Genomic DNA, 19,557 nt, shown 5'->3' with positions numbered 1-19,557 from the left:
TTAAACGATCGAAACGTAAGGTGTATTTTGATAAATTTCTACTTTATAATCACGTAAACGAAATCACTAATGGAAATGAAAATCTCTTATTTGTAATTCTTTCCATCTGTGACAACGTTTAGAATTGCGTCTCAAGCAACATCTTCAAAATAGGAGCAATACAAATGAAATGCATTTTATGTTAAAAAATTTGGGAGTGAATTTCTAAAATCATCAACGGTTTATTCTAAGAAAACCCTTAAAGAAAGCATTGAGAACATGAGATCATCAAATCAATCAAATTATCAGCAAATTTATTACCTTAGCAAAGTTATTACATTGAAAGGGGGCGGTTAGTGTAAGGCCGCGGATTTGCGATAAAAGAAGGGAAGTATGTGATGAGACCATTTACCTTTTGTACAAGGTGGTTACTAATAATCTTGACCATTAGATGTGAAAGCTACATGTTTTCAATTAACCAAGCTCAAAGTTCAAAATAAAGTTTTTTAAACTTTGTGACACACCCAAGCTATCAGATTTCACATCAGATAGTTGCAAGTAATTGTGACCTCCTTATACTAAAAGGTAAATGGTCTTATTGTATGCAATCTGTAGAAAAAAAAAGCCAAATTCTATTGTAAAATGCAAACGTTGAAAACCCCTATGCTGGCCTTAAAAGTGTATTTCTAAAGCTAGCCCGGTATGGCATCAAAGGCTTGGAAATTGATGTTCTAACTAATGTGCTACAAAATACTTGTTTTTTCTATTTTGACATCCATAAATTGTCGAGGTCAAGATGATGAATTTAAGAGTTTTTTTTAGTGCCGGATAACCTTTTGTTTAGTGAGATTTTAAAAATAGCTTTAAGATTTGACCTGTGGCCCTATTGCAATTAACAATTAAAAAAAAAAAAAAAAATTCATATAAAGTTGCAACCTTAAAATGTAAAATGAAAGATGCACCTCAAAAATCCATCATAAAAGGTTGTTTAGATATTGGAAAACCCTCTAATTGATCATCTCGACATAGACATATGAACATGAAAAGAAAAAAAGGTTTGAGTCCGCACAATAGTGTATCTTATAACACATTATCTAGGCCATCCATTTTCAAGATTTTCATGTGTTTATATATCTACTTTATTTAAACCATTTTTGGAGTTTAAAATTTTATAATTAGAGATGAAAATAGATTCTCAAGCCATCCTAAGAATTTTTTAAATTATGATAAAATTTAAAAGTGCGCTTTAATTGGATTGTTTAAAGTTGCAACCTTACGCAAGCCAAACCGAAAAAAAAAAAATCTCTCATGCACCACTTCAACTATTTTGTTAAAAGAAACCTAAAATGCGCCTATTCGGGAAAGAAACCTAAAATGTGCCTATTCTGGAGAAGTCTTGAATAAGCTGGGTATTTGATGCTTTTGCCTCATTTAAATGACACACCTACATAAGTTTTTAGTGAGTCTGGTGAATCATGAATCTGTTCAAGCTTTTGAGGGTTTCAAAGTTGTTAATGCCTCCTTAATAACCAAAGTTCATTTATTTGAAACTCAAAAAATAGTACAGAAAAAAGATATGATCCTTGATAGAAAAGAATGTAAGAATAAAACTCACATAACCGACTCGCAATAATTGATATAAAGCTTGGATGGTGATGACGTCTCCTCATGAGAGACTAATAATTCAACCGTTTCCCCATTGATTTACTTTCGATGTACCCATAAAAACACATGGTCTTAAGTTCGAATTGTTCCAAATGAGTAAATCACCGAATACTTCATCTCATTGGTATTTTTAAAAGTTCCCTACAAACTTCGCCTACCAAAGTCATAATTCTACCACATTCCCATTTCTACAGCAATAGAAAGACTGCAAATGCTGTTGCGTCCTCTTTAAATGAAAAACACAATTTCAATCCCTTCATTGAAATTCAAATGCATCAATTTTGGCTTGAATATTTCCTAAATTTAGGTCAAATGAAACATAGGCTTTTACAGTATAATTTTCATAAGGATTTTTTCATGAGTATAAATTTATGTTTTGAGTAAAACAACATGAAAATACTGAAGTCAGAATTTTGCAACACATCAAAGAAACTCTTGCGTCACTCAACAACTCTTCTATAACTATATCTTCAACAGGATCTTATAAAACAAATAATCCAAAGGAGGATTAATCAATTGTCATGGATTAGATTCCAGGAATACATACAAACAATTATGCCATTGACAGAAATTAAAATTGGATTAGGGATAAGCATGGATTAAATTCCAGTAATGTATAAACTAGCTGCAAAAACAATATCCCGCTTAATGGCATTTGATGCAGCCTCCATTTTCTTGTAGAGTGCAGAGTTACCCATTATAGCAGCTGCATTTCTGAACTCTCTACAGGTTTCATCAAGCCTTACAATGGTTCTCACGATCAAACCTTCAGGGACATCAGTGAGGTTACAAATCTGAGCAAAGGGTGTGCCCTGCAATCAACCGAAGATCACCATAATTAAGCAGAGAGAGCTCTTTGAGAGAGAGAGAGAGAGAGAGAGAGATTGAGAGAGAGAGAGAGTTCTTGTTAGATGGTACATCCTATGATACCAATAAAGGAAAACATAACATGGTCCTCATGGCAACTATGACCAATATAATTACCCTCCAATCAGTAGTTGGATGATGATGGAGAGAAACTAGGGGATTACAGTTCATTTTGTACAGTTGCACCTACTTATTCCGACACCATTCAATCACTGATGGAACGGTAACGGTTAATAGGTCATGAAATTTCATACCATATGGATCCTATTACAGGGGCCCTAATAAGAAAGTAGAAGTAATGTTTCGATCGATTTGGAAATAGAAAATAACTCTCACGATTTGCTCCATTTGAGGAGAGAAAAACCAACCTTTGCCCATTCATACACCACTTCAACAAGACCAAACTTGAGATTGTCTTGTGCATATTCCTCGGCACCAATCAGCAGACCGTACTGTTCTTGTAGCTGCCCAAGCCTGATGGCAGTCTCATAAAGTCTAACAAAGCAATATTTCTCACCATTTATTAGGAAATCATGGACTCCAAGCACACCATAAAGTGGCAAAAGGAATTAGATTTGCTGAGCACTTTGTTCTTTGGGTGGCTAAAATGCAAATATACAATTAAAGAACTGAGAGAAAAACAAAGAATCTCACAACGAATAATTATAGAGCAAGTCCACCCTCAATAAAATGCATAAGAAATGGAATAAAAATATTATGCTTTAACCAGTATTTTTCCCCTCATACGGAGAAATTGGAGCAAGATGAAATTCTTGCATGGTTTTCAACCATTGACATCCTTTGGTGAAAATACTTGTCATGCAAATTAAAAATCCACATTAATGCCATAACTGATTTAGTTCAAGGAATATAGACCAACTTTCATTCAGTCTGAACAATTCAGACCTCTACCATTGGAACAACTCTGTCAAAAAGAAAAGAATCAAAAAGATCCGGAATTCCAGCTAAGTATCAGCATCCTAGTCGTGACACTCAATTAGATGGTGAAAATATCTGTAAGGAAAATATTATAAGTTATTACCTTATGGATCATATTTTTTATGAGAAACTGGCCATATAATATGATCCATATGGTCATAAGAACTTCATAACCTAGTGGGATCACTGTCCAACAATGCGTTGAACGGCGTTGGAAGAAGTGGGTTCCACTGTACAATTTCTATTAATGACCTATACAGTCCTATTTTCTCCTCATCACTGTCCTATCAAGTGGATTGGACAGTGATAAGCGCACAGGATATAGTTGTCACTATATTTGTCCTATGAGAAATACCTCTTTTTTGCAATATCCAGCTTGTGCGTAAGAGATGGTTCAGATGTGTTCCTCTGTTGAAATACAAGAGCGGACATAAGTGCCACAGCTTCTGCTGGTTCTAGGTCATCCAATTGGTTCTCGAATAAGCACTCTGTACATATGAGCTCCTCACCAGAGTTCATCTCACATGCCACACGGCCTTTAATTTGAACGACAAGGTCAGAATCAACGCATCCAATTTCCTTGAGCACATCAATCTGTTGAAGTAATACAATGAAAAACGAAGTGTTCCATGATATGCTCATCAACAGTGACAAAAATAATGTTTCTCAAGTGCAGTTGGCCCAATGCCTAATCACAAAGCACTGCAAATAAATGGCAAGGATACTATGATCTGATGAATTATGGAAAACCATAGCAGATTGGGTCATCATCATCCATTGAAATGATGGGGTGAGAGAGACCACCAAATACATGACCCCAATGGGTCTGATTCTCTCTCCATCACCGCCTATTGTAATCATTGGGTCATCCCTATCCAATGAAATGATGGATATGATGACGTACGTGAGAGAGAGAGACACCCACCATAATAAGACAACCTCAACGGTCCCACTCGCTCTCTCCATCGCCGTAAGAGAATGGGTCCCACACTCTCTCCATCAAAGTCCATCATTCAGATGGGAAGAGATGACCTAAATGGACTTTGGCTTTAGCATAGTCCATTGGACTATAGTACACTCCCCGCCCCCCAAAACACCCCCAACCCCCTGACCCAACAGAACAAAACAAGAAAAATCCCAAACAACACACCAAAACGAAAAAAGGGGATTTATCGTCCAAGCCAATCATACCCGGCCTTGGAAGTCTGGCATCTGCTGAAGTGCTTCATCTGACATCTCAAATTTTAATGCATTGACCTCTTCTATATGCTTGGTCTGCTCTTTAAGTAAAGCAATGTGCTGTTCCAGTTTTATGCATCCGTGGCACTTGCTTTGAGCCATCTTTTGTAAAAGGTTGTTATATTTATTGTACTCAAAAACAAGATCCATATCTTTGAGCTTGAGATCTGAAATACATCATCTTTCATTAACAAAATGTTCTACCCAATGCAAAGGCATATCCAATATCATAAAACTTGATGAACCATACATACCATCACATGCATTCAAATATTGAACAATCTGGACAGGCAGAACTAGAATTGCATTTATGTATCTACGATTTCATATATACCTATCTGTATAACTATGTATTGAAATAATGCACAGCCAGTGCAAGTTCATTACACTCACACTAACTAAAGAAATACATGGACTTAAAAATTCAATAAATTTTGTCAAAAACCTTTAAAGATTCCAATAGTCTAAACTTTTTCAGGCTTTGTAATAAATTTTCTGTTAATAAACCATGCTTAGACGCTGTACTATGAGTTACAACGTGACACAAGGCCACATGACGCATCTACTCTTTAAACATCTGATACTTGAAACTCATAAATTTCACATGGCGCAATTCATAGCCCTAGAGAATGGAAGCATATATATTAAAAGCAAATTAAAACACATGAAACTTCTTGAAAAATATATGAAAGTTCAAGAACGCAATAGAATGGAGTGTAAGGGACCACCTTTCACTGGATCGACTGCAGGAGGAAATTTATTGTCTTGCTTTTTCAGGTCCACAAGCTGTTGAACAGTTCTGGAGCATGCAGCAGTACTGACATCCTCAAGAAGCCGAACCTGATCAATCTTTATTTTGCAATTGCATATGCTTAAAATATCGTTGCTTTCAACCTCCATGACCACATAATTCACACCAGCTGCATTGCCCTTGTGGGGCAAAGTGATATTGATCACACCCGATCCTTTGTGAGAACTAGTAGTTAAAAAATATTTTTCATCTGGCCTGCGTTTCGCCTTTGGGGTAATAACGACACCTTGTGGGAAATTACCACTCTCTTTATCTTGAAATTTGTTGGAGAGTGAAGTAGTTGCATTGTAACGTGGGTATTCCGCATCCAGTGCGAAAACAATATGGTGTTTATTGCCAGCAGCAGGTGTTTTAAGGATAACTCCAAGTATGTGCTCATGAGCCTGTCAATAGATGATGGATACTCATTATGCAAATGAAAGCATAAAATAGGGAACAGAACAAAATTAAAACAATCTCATCACAGAGAAAATTCAATCAGGAAGCCTTGATGAAAGCAGAACAACATATTACATATTGAAGTGCTAAAAGGTATCTGATGTAACATATTATCCAAAAGGATCTAGTCAGATACTTCATATCAGCAACTGCTTTTCAGGTAAATTATCAGGCTAGAGAAAGTAATGCACAAATTCCTTTTGGTAGAACTCACCAAACGAGACTTGACTACCACCACTCTTCCAGGGGATAGGAATTGATGAGCAGTCTGAGACTGCATGACTACTTCTAATATATGTTCTCTATACTTCTCAGCTTCTATTGCAATCTTATAGTAGTCCTCAATTGCAGGTTCACCCTTGATACACCTGAAAAGCAATAAAGTTGTACGACGAAACACATTATGTACTAAAGAAATGAACTTAAATTGACATGTATGGACGTTTTAAAGGGTTCGAGAAGTTCAGGGAAGAACCATTTGCAAAACCATCACAAGCAAATTAAAAGAGAACCCAAACAGACTCGTGGCTGACATAAATAAGGTGATCCGAGGAAACCAAAGGAAATGCATTGATAGAAAATAAGTTTATCTTCATTCTTGAGACATGGGGTTCCTTTCCACATACTCTCTTTATCTTGGTTGCAAGTGGCATATAGGTGCATCTGTAGGCATATCCATATGCAATAACTCGAGCCAAAATACCAGTCAAACTGATCAACTTTGGAGAAAACCCGACTAATTGACTTAAGTTTCAGCAACTTAAATATTACATATCATCTTTGAAAAGGAATTGAAATATTACATTCAAAGCAAGAACTGGCCCTTGTTTGTATCCTTGGATATCTCAATCCGGGATTGAGATTTCCAGGATATGAGCACAAAAATCACGTATGGCTCTCTTATGGTCGCATTTATCGCGGAAATGCAACTCCCCAAAATGCCTCATATCAAAGATATGCCAATCCAAATAGTACGAATTAGCATATCTACCCATTGTGGAAAACCCACCACACCAAGGAAACATGTTAGGAGATCATTGGATGCCCTAAATGCAATATAACTCAAGCTTATGTTGTGGTAACTAATGAGGAGACTAGTCATACCGTGCCTGGACAACAAGATGTCACTGGTCATCCACTTCATCAGTATACATCTTCTTTACCTGAGCATATTTCCAAGCGAGACTTCTTGACATTAAACACCGTGCCTCGACTCATGATATTGAGCCCTCTTCTTCCTCCAAGTATCAACGCACTCAATCAAGTATTTCTACATCTACACACCATGTTTCCATGACTCCTCAAGCTCCTTGAATTATTGTTTCAAGAGCCACTCAATATATGACCGTATGTCCAATCTCTTTTCTACTTAAGCTATCTATTCAACCATGAGACAGTCGATATTGATGATGGATTCCTTGCAACCATCAAAGGAAAAGGGATTGTTCTAGTAACTTCCTCCATAGGTTTGTTGTCCGCTTTGCATGTCCACAAGTTGTCTAATAATATCTTTTTTGTTAGTAACAATATCTTTTTTGTTAGTAATATTACCTAAAATTTGAATTGTTGGGTAAAATTTTTCATGTCTTGTTGTCTTTCAAGGCTTGGTGATGGGGAACATTTGAGCATGGTTGTGAGGATAGAGGGTTGTACCTTCTAGATATACCAAAACAGGCTCCTATAAAACCTCAAATCACTACTTTTTCATGCATTGCTAATAAAGAACATGTGTATTTGTGCCACACTCATCTTGGTCATGCTCCTTCCTTGTTTCTCAAGACTTTCTTTGTTAAGTTCAATTACCATGTGAGATTTGTTAATTATCAAATCATTGCAGAACGTCCTTTCTGATCAATAGTGAAAGGAATGATTATCCCTCTTCTATTATGCATTTTGATGTGTCAAGGAACTTTCCCCAGTTTTATCGCTTTTTTTTTTCTTTTTTTTGTTACCTTAGTGGATGATTGTACCATATTAACCACCCGCTTATTTAGTGAGACGTAAGGATGAAGTTGCAACTCTTTTTCAAGTTCATCATAAAATGGTTAGAACACAATAATAGAATTTAATGTAAGCATTAAAGTACTTCGTTCATAGAATCGAGATGAATATGTCTCTTAAGTATCTCAGGGATTACTTGAAGGATCAGGTTGTAGAGATCCAGGCAACCTGTCCTTACACTACTCATCAAAATGGAGTTGCTGAGAGAAAAACGGACACTTGTTGGAAGTTACTCACTTTCTCTTGTTTGGAATGAATATCCCAAAAACCTTATGGTCTAAGTTATTCTTACTATGACATTCTTGATAAATAGTATGCCATAAAGGGTTCTTCAAGGCAAGTCTCTTATCCAACTACTTTTTCCGGATACTCCTTTGTTTCCCACACCTCCCACAATTTTCGCTGGTGTGTCTTTTATCCATGTTCAAGGTCCTAAAGGAGACAAACTGAATCTTAAAGTCGTTAAGTGTGTCTTTGTAGGGTATCCAGCAAATCAAAAAGGGCTTTAATATTATGATTCTATGGATAATGTTAGTCACACCTCTATGGATTTTTACCTTCTTTGAATCTATTCCATATTTCTCCTTTGTTGGACAACAATGATCTCTTCTTCGGGGGTAGCACAGTAGACAAGAAGAGAGAATTTTTGAAGTTTCTGAGACGTCTCAAAATGAAGATGGAAATGCTCCAATTGCAACCAAGGAGGAGTTGAAAACATATGTTCAACGAAACACAAGTTACTATAACCTGAGTTCCAAAACAATCATGACTCAAGTGTCAACTTAGAACCATGTACTGACCCTTCTCATCCTACTATACTCCTCTCTCAGTCCAACCTTGGTGTCAGATATTAACCGACCTATTTTATTATACAAAAGCAAGTGCTCAAGGGTAAGCGCCCATGTGACAATATCCTATAGGCAATTTTGTTTCTTATAATATTGTGTCACCTTCTTATCAATGTGTCCTATCATCTTTGTCTATTGTTAGCATTCCATCCTGTGTAACAGAGGCTCTATCACAACCTCGATGTAAGGCTGCAATGTGAGAGACAATGCACACTCTTGAAAAGAACAATACCTAGGAACTCACTAAACTTCTTAAAGAAAAGAAAATGGTAGGATGCAAGTGGGTGTTTACTGTAAAATTCAAGAAAAATGGCACAGTCAAAAAATACAAGGCGAAGTTGGTTGCAAAAGGTTTAAGAGACTCATGGTATGGATTGCAAAGTGACTTTTGCCCCTAATGAGAAGTTAACCAATGTTAGAATCATTCTCATCACATAAATCTTTGTCCTTGCATCAGCTGGGTATAAAAAATGCCCTTTTACATGGAGATCTTTATGAGGAAGTGTATATGGCCATGCCTTCAGGTCTCAGCCTTAGGGGAAAATACAAAGGCGATATATGGACTTAAAAAATTACCGCAAGCTTGGTTTGAAAAATTTAGTGAATCATTGCTAAGAATTGGGTTTAGGAGTCAAGCTGATTATACACTATTTGTGAGGAAAAATATTATCAGGATTACAACACTCGTAATATATGTTGACGATGTAGTAGTGGCAGGGGGTAACTTAGCAGATATCGAATATCTTAAATTTTACCTTAGTGTTCGACAAAAAGAGATATTAGGTCCACTGAGATATTTTCTAGGTATTAAAGTGGCAAGGTCAAAGAAGGGAACAACTATTTTTTAGAAGACGTATGTGCTAGATCTGCTCCAAAAAACCCGGAGTACTGGAAGCAAAACCGATGGATACAACCATGGAAACCAATTATAGACTTAATGAACAGATGGGAGAGTTACTAAAGGACCTTGTCAATATCAAAGGTTCATAGGCAAGCTCATGTACCTCACAATTACACGACCAGATATATCTTACAGAGTTAGTATAGTTAGTCAATCTATGCATGCCCCTTAAAAACCTCATTTAGATGTTGTCTGTCGTATGTTGAAGTATCTCAAGTCATCTCCTGGTAGAAGGTTGTTCTGTACTGATCATGGTCATATGGGTGTTAGAATCTACACGTATGCAGATTGGGTTGGTTCACAAACTAATAGAAGGTCAGCCACAGGTTATTGTACCATAGTTGGCGGGAATCTGGTTCATGGAAGAGTAAAAACAAAATGTGGTGGCTATATTACGTGTTGAAGCTGAATACAGGGCTATGATAGATCATATGAAGGGTGAAAACTATATTGGCTGATGTAGGAGTTAAAGTTCAATTACCTATGACCCTTTTGTGACAATGAAGCAATCATTCACATTACTCAGAAACCCGTATTTCATGAGAGAACAAAGCACATCGGGGTAAACTATCACTTCATAAAGTATAAAATTGCAGCCATAATTATTTGTACTCATGTAAAATCGACAAAAACAACTAGCAAATATCTTCACCAAAGCAATTGCCTGCGACAGACTGCAAGATATAGTTGTCAAGCTAAGCATGACTAATATCCATGCTCCAACTTGAGGTGGTGTGTTAAAGTACAACAGTAAGCAATGGACATAGTTAATTATTCCACAAGGTTATGTTTTTTTTTTGGGTAAGTCCGTGGAGAAGAAAGCCTCCTACCTGGATTTTTATTAATAGGAAAAAAAAAGCACATTATTTTACAACCCTATAATAGGCAGTTGCGCCAAATCATGTAGTAAAAGAAAAGAAAGTTTGGCGGACGACTATGCCAAATTGTGACGCCTGAATAAACCGATGCTCTCTTAGTGAGGGCATCAGTTACCATGTTCGCCTCGCAAAAAATATGGGCAATAGACTACCTATGGGGTGAGAGCCTCACAAGACAATTATCTGCTATTGTCTGTAATCTCCAAGGAGCACGACGACAGTTCTTTCACAAGGTTATGTTTGAGTTATAAACCTACACAAGAATATTGTCTGTAATTTTTCATATGAGTAATAAATATAAACATATGACTGATCCCAAAAAGTCGTTCTCTTTATTCCATCACTTCCCATGCACGTCTCTCTCTTTCCCAAAAGGTCGTTCTTACTTTTTTCCCTCTTTATTTCTTCTCTTCCTCTATCAAATATGTGTTGATTAGTCTAGAACTAGATTATATTTTTCAACTTTGATTGCCCCCTAGATATTTTTGTGTTGGGTTTTGTAGCCTTTAAAGGCCTAGAGGGCTTGTAAATGTGATACTTTATGGTGGAATATACACCTCAGTGAGAGTGAGTGTTGACTGACCATGGGTTAGGCAATTTATGGTCCTGGTTATGTCCAAAATGCTTACCCCTGGGCAATGTAGCACTACTGAGAAGGGTTTACTGTAAGTCAACCCTTGTTAAGGTCGAAGAGATGCCTAGGGATGATGTTTGTTCGTCAAAAGAACTATGTGGTCTCATGTGTGCGGTTGTAGGCCTATGAGAGCAAGGCTAAAAGCCTCAACCAACTTATGTACGGTATGTACCCATGATGACCGCATTACTAGAAAACAGCCCTATAGAGGGACATGTGTATATATGTATAGGGAGCGTTCCCTTTGCGTTCCAGTGACAAATGTTAGACTTGTTCTTAAAGGAGGGGACTAAAATCTACATTCCAGGATCAAGGTTCCATTGTCTATTAACCAACTTTGACAAGCAAGTCATGAGCTCTTGCATTGAGATTGTGGGTCATGGGACTTTGTTAGGTTGGATGAGAAAACAGTAGAGGATCATGATTATAAGGTCCAGTGGAGTGCCGTTACTGTCACTAATTTTGATCCATTGAAACTAATCCACTTCTAAATATTTTATTTTTAATATTATAAATGTTTTTGTGATTTTTACAAATTATTTCAGAATTTAAAAAAAATTATTTCTACTATAAAACCCTCCAAAAGGGCATTTTTGTAATTTTAAAATATTAGAAGGCACAAGTGGGACCCAGGATCCAGCCCCACATGTGTGCCACCCATGGGTGGGATGTTGGGCCATTGTGGGGACCACTTAATATCTCTTGGGTGACATGCTCCCCTTTCTTTCATTTATGTGACATATTTTTCTTTTAGAAGGTTATTTTAGGGAAATCATTTAAGCATTAAAAGTTTGTTTTAATTAGGAGTTTGGTTTGACCAAATATCTAATTATTTTGACTTCCTACAGATTTTGGAAAGATATTATGAAGTTTTGGATTGGTTATAATTCTAATTTAAATAGAAGTTGGACTTGGGTCAAATTGTAAGAGGATAAGGTTCCTAATTTCCAAAAATCATGATGGCTAATTTGTGGGATGGATAGCTCAGATTTAATCTCTCACTCCCCACAGATTTCCTAACAAGCTAATGGTCAAGCTAGGCAAATTCAATGAGGCATACTTAAAAGGAATCTTATTCCAAGTAGGAGAAAGATTTATTTTTATATAAAGCTATCTGAGCCTCTCTCAAATTATGACAAAAATTATCTCTCTTCTCCATGCCTAATTTTCTCTCTCTTATATTTTTGGCCAGCCACCCTCTCTTCTTGCTTCTCATCTTGTAATGTCAGCCATGGGAGAAAAAAAAAGGGGAGGTGGTGTGTGAGCAAGTCAAGAGCAAAATAAACCCTCATGCCTAGCCCTAATTTGAACCTATAGGGTTCCTAGCCCTAATTTGATCCTATAGGGTTCCTACAAAACCTAAATAGGTTTTTATACTCTCTAATGCCCTAGATTGAAAGGTATTGTCTGAAAAGCTTCCCTATCTCAGAAATTTCAGCAAGACCTAAAGGACTAAAGGTGCGCCATAGGGCAGGGAATCGGGTGTGAAGTGTATCAAGCCCTGTCGGGGTGAAGCCAAGCATCATCTAGTAAGTTTTTCGGTTGATTTAATTATTTTTCAGCCATTTTTCAGTCATATTTTATATTCTTTATGAATTTTCAGGAATACATTTTGTACTTAAAATTATAATGGAAGATTGGTTATTGCTCCTAGATGGTGTTTATTTATTTTAGCAGTAAAAGTAAAGGTTCTAGGTTTTATTTAAGGTTTTAATTTTGATTTATAGCAGTGTATAGTGCCCATGGAATTGGAATTCAGGTACATTGAATAATAGAAAAAGAAAAAAATTTAATTTACTATCTTGAATTCCACATAGCCACACCTTTCATTTTGAATGGACAAGGTTTCTATGAGTCCTAGGACTCGTATGTAGAAATGAGTCCCCTCTTAAAAATCCATTTTTGAGATGGATATTGGACCTAATTTTTAAGGAATATATAATCTCTAACACAGAGATTATGAACATGTAAAAAATAAATAAATTTTAAATTTTGAAAATGATAATTGCGTGAAAAATATTCAGATCATCGGTTTTAACTTCTATTGGAGGGACCCACCCATTTGCGTCCATCTTTAAGATGGATGTTTTATGCCTCCAAGGACGCAAATGTAGGAATGCATTCCCCAACGCATACAATATTTTCCTTTTTGAAAGTACTCTCGATACCCGCTAGCCTCATTTATCCCACCACGGTTCACCTCACTCAAGGTCTCAATTACTCAACCAATTCTGTAGTCCTCTTTCAATGCTTTTCCATATGCTTGCTGATTTACCCTAACTGTTGTCATTTATGGGCTAACAAAGGACGTCCCTCATCCTCTATGTGGTCATTTGACCCAATGGTTTCCTCTCTTTACCATGGGCAATGTGCATTTTCATTATGGGTTTGGGAACTTGGGATTTTGATGCTCTCTCTCATTCTTACGAGGGGAAACGATATTCTTGGGGATCTTATTTGCGGTTTTGTTCTGCTTCAAGCATTTGCATGCAGTTGCAGTGCCTGTCCATTTTATGTACTTGTTGAAGCATCGTTGTGGGGAAAGAATGGGATATGGAAAGTTTTATGTTAGGTTTGATGGTTGGTATGGTGGTGTTGTTGACATTTGGAACATACTATGGTCAGATGCATTTTTCTCCTGTTTCCCCTTATTTGCTAATTTCCTCCTCATCTTCTTTCTCTTCTTATTCGACTGCGTTTTCTTTTCAGCGAGATGAACTGCAAATGGTGAAATTGTACCTTATTTGTGTAATCAATGTAAATTACCATGGTATGGCATGTCAAGATCTTTTCGATCTTTACGACCACAACGATTTTGATCACAATAATCATCACTAGAATAGCAATGCAATCTCTGTTTGAGGAAAGCAAACCATTAAACACGTACACAATTAAGCATGCTTGGTAATAGAAAGGAAACACATCCAATTCAACTTCTTGCTAGATTCTATCTTGATACATTAGAATCCATCTAACCTTCTCTGCTTTTTCCTAAACATTAACAAAATAAAAATTTGGTCTTCAAAAAAAAAGCCGTAGTAACAAGTAAAACCATAAAAAAAAGACGGCAAATGAGATTATATCATAATAAAATGGAAAAAGTTTATATAAGGTTGCAACCTTAAAATGTAGAATAACAGATGCACCTCAAAAATTTATCGAAATTGTTGTTTTAGTGTCGAAAAACCCTCTAATTGATCATCAAGATGTATGTATATGAAAAAAATATTCCCAGAAATAGTGCATCTTGTGACACATTATCCAGACCGTCCATTTTCAAGATTTTCATATGTTTATAGATCTACTTGATTTTAACCATTTTTGGAGTTTAAAATTTTCTAATGGGTGCGGTTTGTATAGAGCCTAGGCTCTAAACAATTAAATTAGAGCTTACCTTCAAATAGTGTTGAGAAATGTGGTTTTACTACTGGAAATCTTTGTGATAACGTTAAAATATATTTTCATATTTATTTATAAAGTTTAAAGCTTCAAAAATAGAATAGATCAACAGATATATGAAAACTTGAAAATCTTGAAAATTGACAGTCCAAAAATGCATTAAAAAATAAACTATTTCCAAAACTTGAAATCCATTTTTTTCTCATGTCCATGCATCTTGATGTCAAAATGATCAATTTGAAGATATTTGGGCATCAAAACAACCGCTTCTAGTGAAATTTTGAGGCAGGCTCAAATTTGATTGTTTAGAGCCTCGGCTCTATATAAACTTTTCCCTTTTTTAATTAGATATGAAAATAGATTTTAAGATAATCCTAAGATTTTTTCACAACAAAATTACATGCTATGATAAAATTTGGAGGCACGCCTTAATTGGATTGTTTAAGGTTGCAACCTTATAGAAACCACACCCTAATAAACTTATGTCATAATCAGTAAATCTTTCATCACTACAACTACGAGGAGTATTACATGGATATAAATAGATCTGACACCAAAAAAAAGGAAACATGTAATATCTTTTATAACTTGAGAATAGAAAGAAATTGGCAACTCGGAGATTTACAAACATGCAAGCCAAACTGTGCATTTGCAATAGCTGGATTCCATCCAGATGCTTCCCAAAGAACATTTATCCACTATATAGGATTCGTATCTCCCAAAAGATTCATATCCAGGATATGAATCAAATCCATTGAGATTCGAAGTCCAAACAGGGGTGAGAGTATCAATCATAAATAAAGAAGAAGAATGAATACAATTTTTAATGTAAGTGAACTTACTCTATATCTTTGGTCGGTTGAGCAAGCTTTTGCAAAAGTAGCCGCTGCTTTTCTGGTAATGTCTTTTGAGCATGGAATTCTGCAAAGCTTCTCTTCAGCATGTCCTCTACCTACATGAAGGCACAGATTACTTGTACAATATAGACAATAGGATACTGAAATAAAAAATAGATCAATAAGTAATAACTAACTCATGGGAGGAGAATGATGCAAGGAATCAGAGTTAAGCTTCTGTAAAGTTCCACAAATTTATAAAAACTTCAACAAATATTTCTCTAGCACAATGAAAGTTTTGGAGGAAGATGTAACTGAGAATCATAACAGTACAAAATATGGAGCAAGCAACATGACCATCATACCACAGAGTCATAATAATACCTAACAATAAACTAATTCCTGAACAGTATAGCAGAAATATAAACAGCAATTATTATGCTAGTAACAAATAAGCTGCCACATTACTTTCAATTCCTCAACTCGTAGAACATGCAGAATCATGGTGTAGGTTAAACGAAATTGTGACTCAAGCCTAGTAGGGCTCCCAATCATAATACGACTTAAATCCCGCTCATCAGGAATTTCATCCCGACACATAACAATAACCGTGCCAATCTTATCCAGTCCTCTTCGTCCTGCACGCCCTGCCATTTGTGTATATTCACCTGGGAGAAGTGGTCTAAATTCCTTGCCATCAAACTTCCTCAAAGTGTCAAAAACTACCTGTCAAGAAACCCCATCAACGAGAGTGTTATTTCTTTGATTGGATATCAGGGATGAGAGCACCCACAAAAAAATCAAGGGCACAGATTCCTTCGGTTTGTTCAATTCATTAGATAGATATGATAGTTACGATATTTAAATAACAGGCAAACAAGATAAATAGTAGCATGCAATGAGTTTGCTGTAGTCATTAAAGTCATTAACATTAGGTTGTTCGATGTGAGTATTCCTTAGGGAGTGAAAAGTGTTTACTAGCTAAATATGTATGAATTTTCCAATCTTAGTGGTGAAAGACACATCAAATTTTGATTTACTGTCAGATAAAAGCATCTCCACAAAGAATTTGGTAATATAATTATTTTTTTCCTTTTTCCTTTTTCTTTTTTCTTTTTTTTAATGTCAACTATTTGGTAACATCCCAAGGCCGAATGAACCAAGAAACAAGATGACCACATTTCGAAAATACCACTTCAAAGTTACTGATCAGGAAAATAAAAACTCCCCCTAAGTATTAAAGCAATGCTAAACAAATAGAACGATTTCCAACTAGCAGGTGATAGAAACAATGAAATAGAAATCGTATACATTGACACTATCAAACCTAACAGGAGAAGTGATACCGTTCTAGCCGGGGCATTGACACCCATGGCAAATGTTTCTGTCGAAAATAACACCTACACAAACATAATGTACACAAACAGTCAATTGAAAGCAATAAAAAGTAAATAGGTACCATCATAAGGTGACAAAAGAGAAACAACAATTTGACAATCAGAATTTTTGTGTGAGTGTGTTTGTAGGTTAAGGAGGGATTTGTGCATGTGTATGTTTCAGTGGAATCGAATACAAATTATACAGAAAAATTTATACCAAAGGAATAAACACAGTTATAGAATGACCTTAAGAACACCACGGCAGAAGAGCATCTCAACAACTTCTTTAACAATAGGAAGCAGTCCAGCATGGTGCACACCAATGCCTCGACGCAACAAACTTTGGACCCTGACAACCTGAGAATATACGTGAAATAGTTTCTTATTCTGGAAAATTTTGGATAACATTAACCAGGGGAGTGTTCAGCAAAAGGAAACCTGTGGAAGGTCCTTGTCAGAGCCCTTTAGCCTTGAAAATGCCTTGTCACAGAAGATGCGAATATCACTTTTCTCTGAACTGCTCGTGAGATCCATGCCAGTCATGCTATCTGCTGATTTATCACATCGATTCTTGGAAAAGCAAAATATGACCACCTGATTTTGAATACAGAGAAAGAGGTAAACAAACACTTTTTCAAAGACCCACAAAAGTAGTAATAATAAAAATAATAACATCCTTTTAATGTTTGATGAGTATGATTAGATCCCATAACATCCCTTTAAGAAAGGAAAGTGAAAAATGAACCTGTTTGAATAAAACAGAGTTGTCAGGAAAGCGACAACATTTATATGACAAATTGGCATGCATGTTGGCTTTGGGTTTGCTCCTATATTCTAACAGCTTAAGGTAGTTTATAGCAAAGCTTCACTGTTTGATCAAAAGTAGCATAAGGAAACTTCCTAGCGCACAGGCTTGCATGTAAGCATGCTGGCAAATGCAAGATTCTGGTTCTTAAACAAGGCTGACAGTAACATCTTATATGATGACCCATATGCTCAGTACAACTAACTTCACAAAACATGAGAAACAAGTTCTCAACTTTTGGTGACTTATGAACAAGATACTTCCTGACATACAGGTAAGAGAGCCTTCTTGGAAAGCTTATTTATGAGTAGGACCCACAGAAAGGACTCTGATCGCCTCATATTCGAGTTTGCTTGTTGTGGCCCACTAGCCCAAGACATATTTCCCCCTTTCTGATGACCGGAAACTTTGTGTCCTTTCCCATGACTAGAATTTTCATGTTGCCGACCTTGACTCATACCATGAGCACCTGAAGGCCCCATAACTGTGCCAGAACCAGGTCTTGATTTGTTAGAATTTTTCATTTTGAAATAATCTTTAGCAGCTTTCACTCCTTGAGGCAAAAATGCTTCACTTTCACAAATTTTATACAATTCTCCAGAATAGAATAGGTGATGCTCCAATGGTACAGGTCTGCGTGAAGTCCTGATTATTAACATAAAAGCAACAGACAAGGATAACTAAATAAGAAGTTATAGCTGGTCTTGATCAAGCATAATAAGCACAATGTTAAAATCACAAAATAAGAAGTTATAGCTGGTCTTGATCAAGCATAAGAAGCACAATGTTAAAATCACAAAATAAGAAGTTATAGCTGAGCTTGATCAAGCATAAGAAGCACAATGATAAAATAAAAAACAACAGTCACAAAATAGGTCTTTGAAACGATCATTTATAAATAGAAGATAAGAGTGGGAATAGATTTCAAACATGCCATTCTTTGAAGAAAGAAACTTCAACATTGATTTATATTACCAAACTGAAGAGTGTGATCATCCCAAACAAGGATTCAAGAGGCTTACTTGGTTCAAGACACAAAGACCATTGATGAAGGTGCATAGGAAAGCTGAAGGCCTCAGACAGACATCAATATGTTCTATTTGGCTGAGATGAGCATCTTGGAGCATCCATGAAATGGAAAACCCCAAAGCCCCGTTTCCTTCAAGAAAATCCCTTGGGGTTTTCATGCACCCTAACTTCATCAGTAAAAGAGAGGAGTTTTTAAATATGGGAAAAGTTTATATAGAGTCGAAGCTCTAATGTATTTTGTAATAAATTTTAAAATTTTTGGACCGTCAATTTTCAAGTTCTCATAAGATCTATCGATCTACACTATTTTTTAAGCTTTAAACTTTATAAATAAAGATGAAAATATATTTTAAGACTATCGCAAATATTTTCAGTATTGAAACCACATTTCTCGACACTATTTGAAGGTAGGCTCTAATTTGATTGTTTAGAGCCTAGGCTCTATACAAACCGCACCCTTTAAATATATATATATATATATATATATATATATATGGAAAAAGTTTATATAGTGCCTAGGCTCTAAACACTCAAATTAGAGCCTACCTCAAAAATTTCACTAGAAGAGGTTGTTTTGATGCCAAAATATCCTCAAATTGATCATCTCAACATCAAGATGCATGGACATGAGAAAAAAATGGATTTCAAGTTTTTGAAATAGTGCACCTTGTAATGTATTTTTGGACCGTCAATTTTAAATATTTTCAAGGTTTCCTAGATCTGCTCGATCTACATGATTTTTTACACAAATTTTATAATTAAAGATAAAAATATATTTTTAAGCTATCACAGATATTTCCAATATTGAAACCACATTTCTCAACACTATTTGAAGGTGGGCTCTAATTTGATTGTTTAGAGCCTCGGCTCTAAACAAACCACACCCTATATATATATATATATATATAA

The 19,557-nt window shown here is 35.9% G+C and overlaps 1 protein-coding gene across 2 annotated transcripts in view; it reads right to left on the bottom strand.

Moving 5' to 3' along the window:
* Positions 1 to 2,079: 2,079 nt before the first annotated feature.
* LOC18437824 (RNA helicase, ATP-dependent, SK12/DOB1 protein) overlaps positions 2,080 to 19,557 on the bottom strand; it is a 41,042-nt gene continuing 23,564 nt past the window's right edge. Inside the window, exons 12-23 of one of the 2 annotated variants that reach the window (XM_088873330.1) lie at positions 17,892 to 18,264; positions 17,253 to 17,408; positions 17,061 to 17,171; positions 16,782 to 16,835; positions 15,904 to 16,161; positions 15,442 to 15,551; positions 6,153 to 6,306; positions 5,418 to 5,883; positions 4,642 to 4,856; positions 3,806 to 4,044; positions 2,880 to 3,006; positions 2,080 to 2,456 (exon numbers count right to left, since the gene is read on the bottom strand). In XM_088873330.1, the coding sequence (XP_088729456.1) occupies positions 2,244 to 2,456; positions 2,880 to 3,006; positions 3,806 to 4,044; positions 4,642 to 4,856; positions 5,418 to 5,883; positions 6,153 to 6,306; positions 15,442 to 15,551; positions 15,904 to 16,161; positions 16,782 to 16,835; positions 17,061 to 17,171; positions 17,253 to 17,408; positions 17,892 to 18,264 (2,476 nt within the window). In that variant the 3' untranslated portion in view covers positions 2,080 to 2,243. The remainder of the gene's footprint in view (positions 2,457 to 2,879; positions 3,007 to 3,805; positions 4,045 to 4,641; positions 4,857 to 5,417; positions 5,884 to 6,152; positions 6,307 to 15,441; positions 15,552 to 15,903; positions 16,162 to 16,781; positions 16,836 to 17,060; positions 17,172 to 17,252; positions 17,409 to 17,891; positions 18,265 to 19,557) is intronic. The other variant, XM_088873331.1, reaches the window with a different exon arrangement.

Source organism: Amborella trichopoda, chromosome 8 (genome assembly GCF_054954075.1).
Source record: "Amborella trichopoda isolate Santa Cruz 75 chromosome 8, AtrichopodaSantaCruz75HAP2 v2.0, whole genome shotgun sequence".
NCBI lineage: Eukaryota > Viridiplantae > Streptophyta > Magnoliopsida > Amborellales > Amborellaceae > Amborella > Amborella trichopoda.
This window is presented reverse-complemented; position numbering and strand designations above follow the sequence as displayed.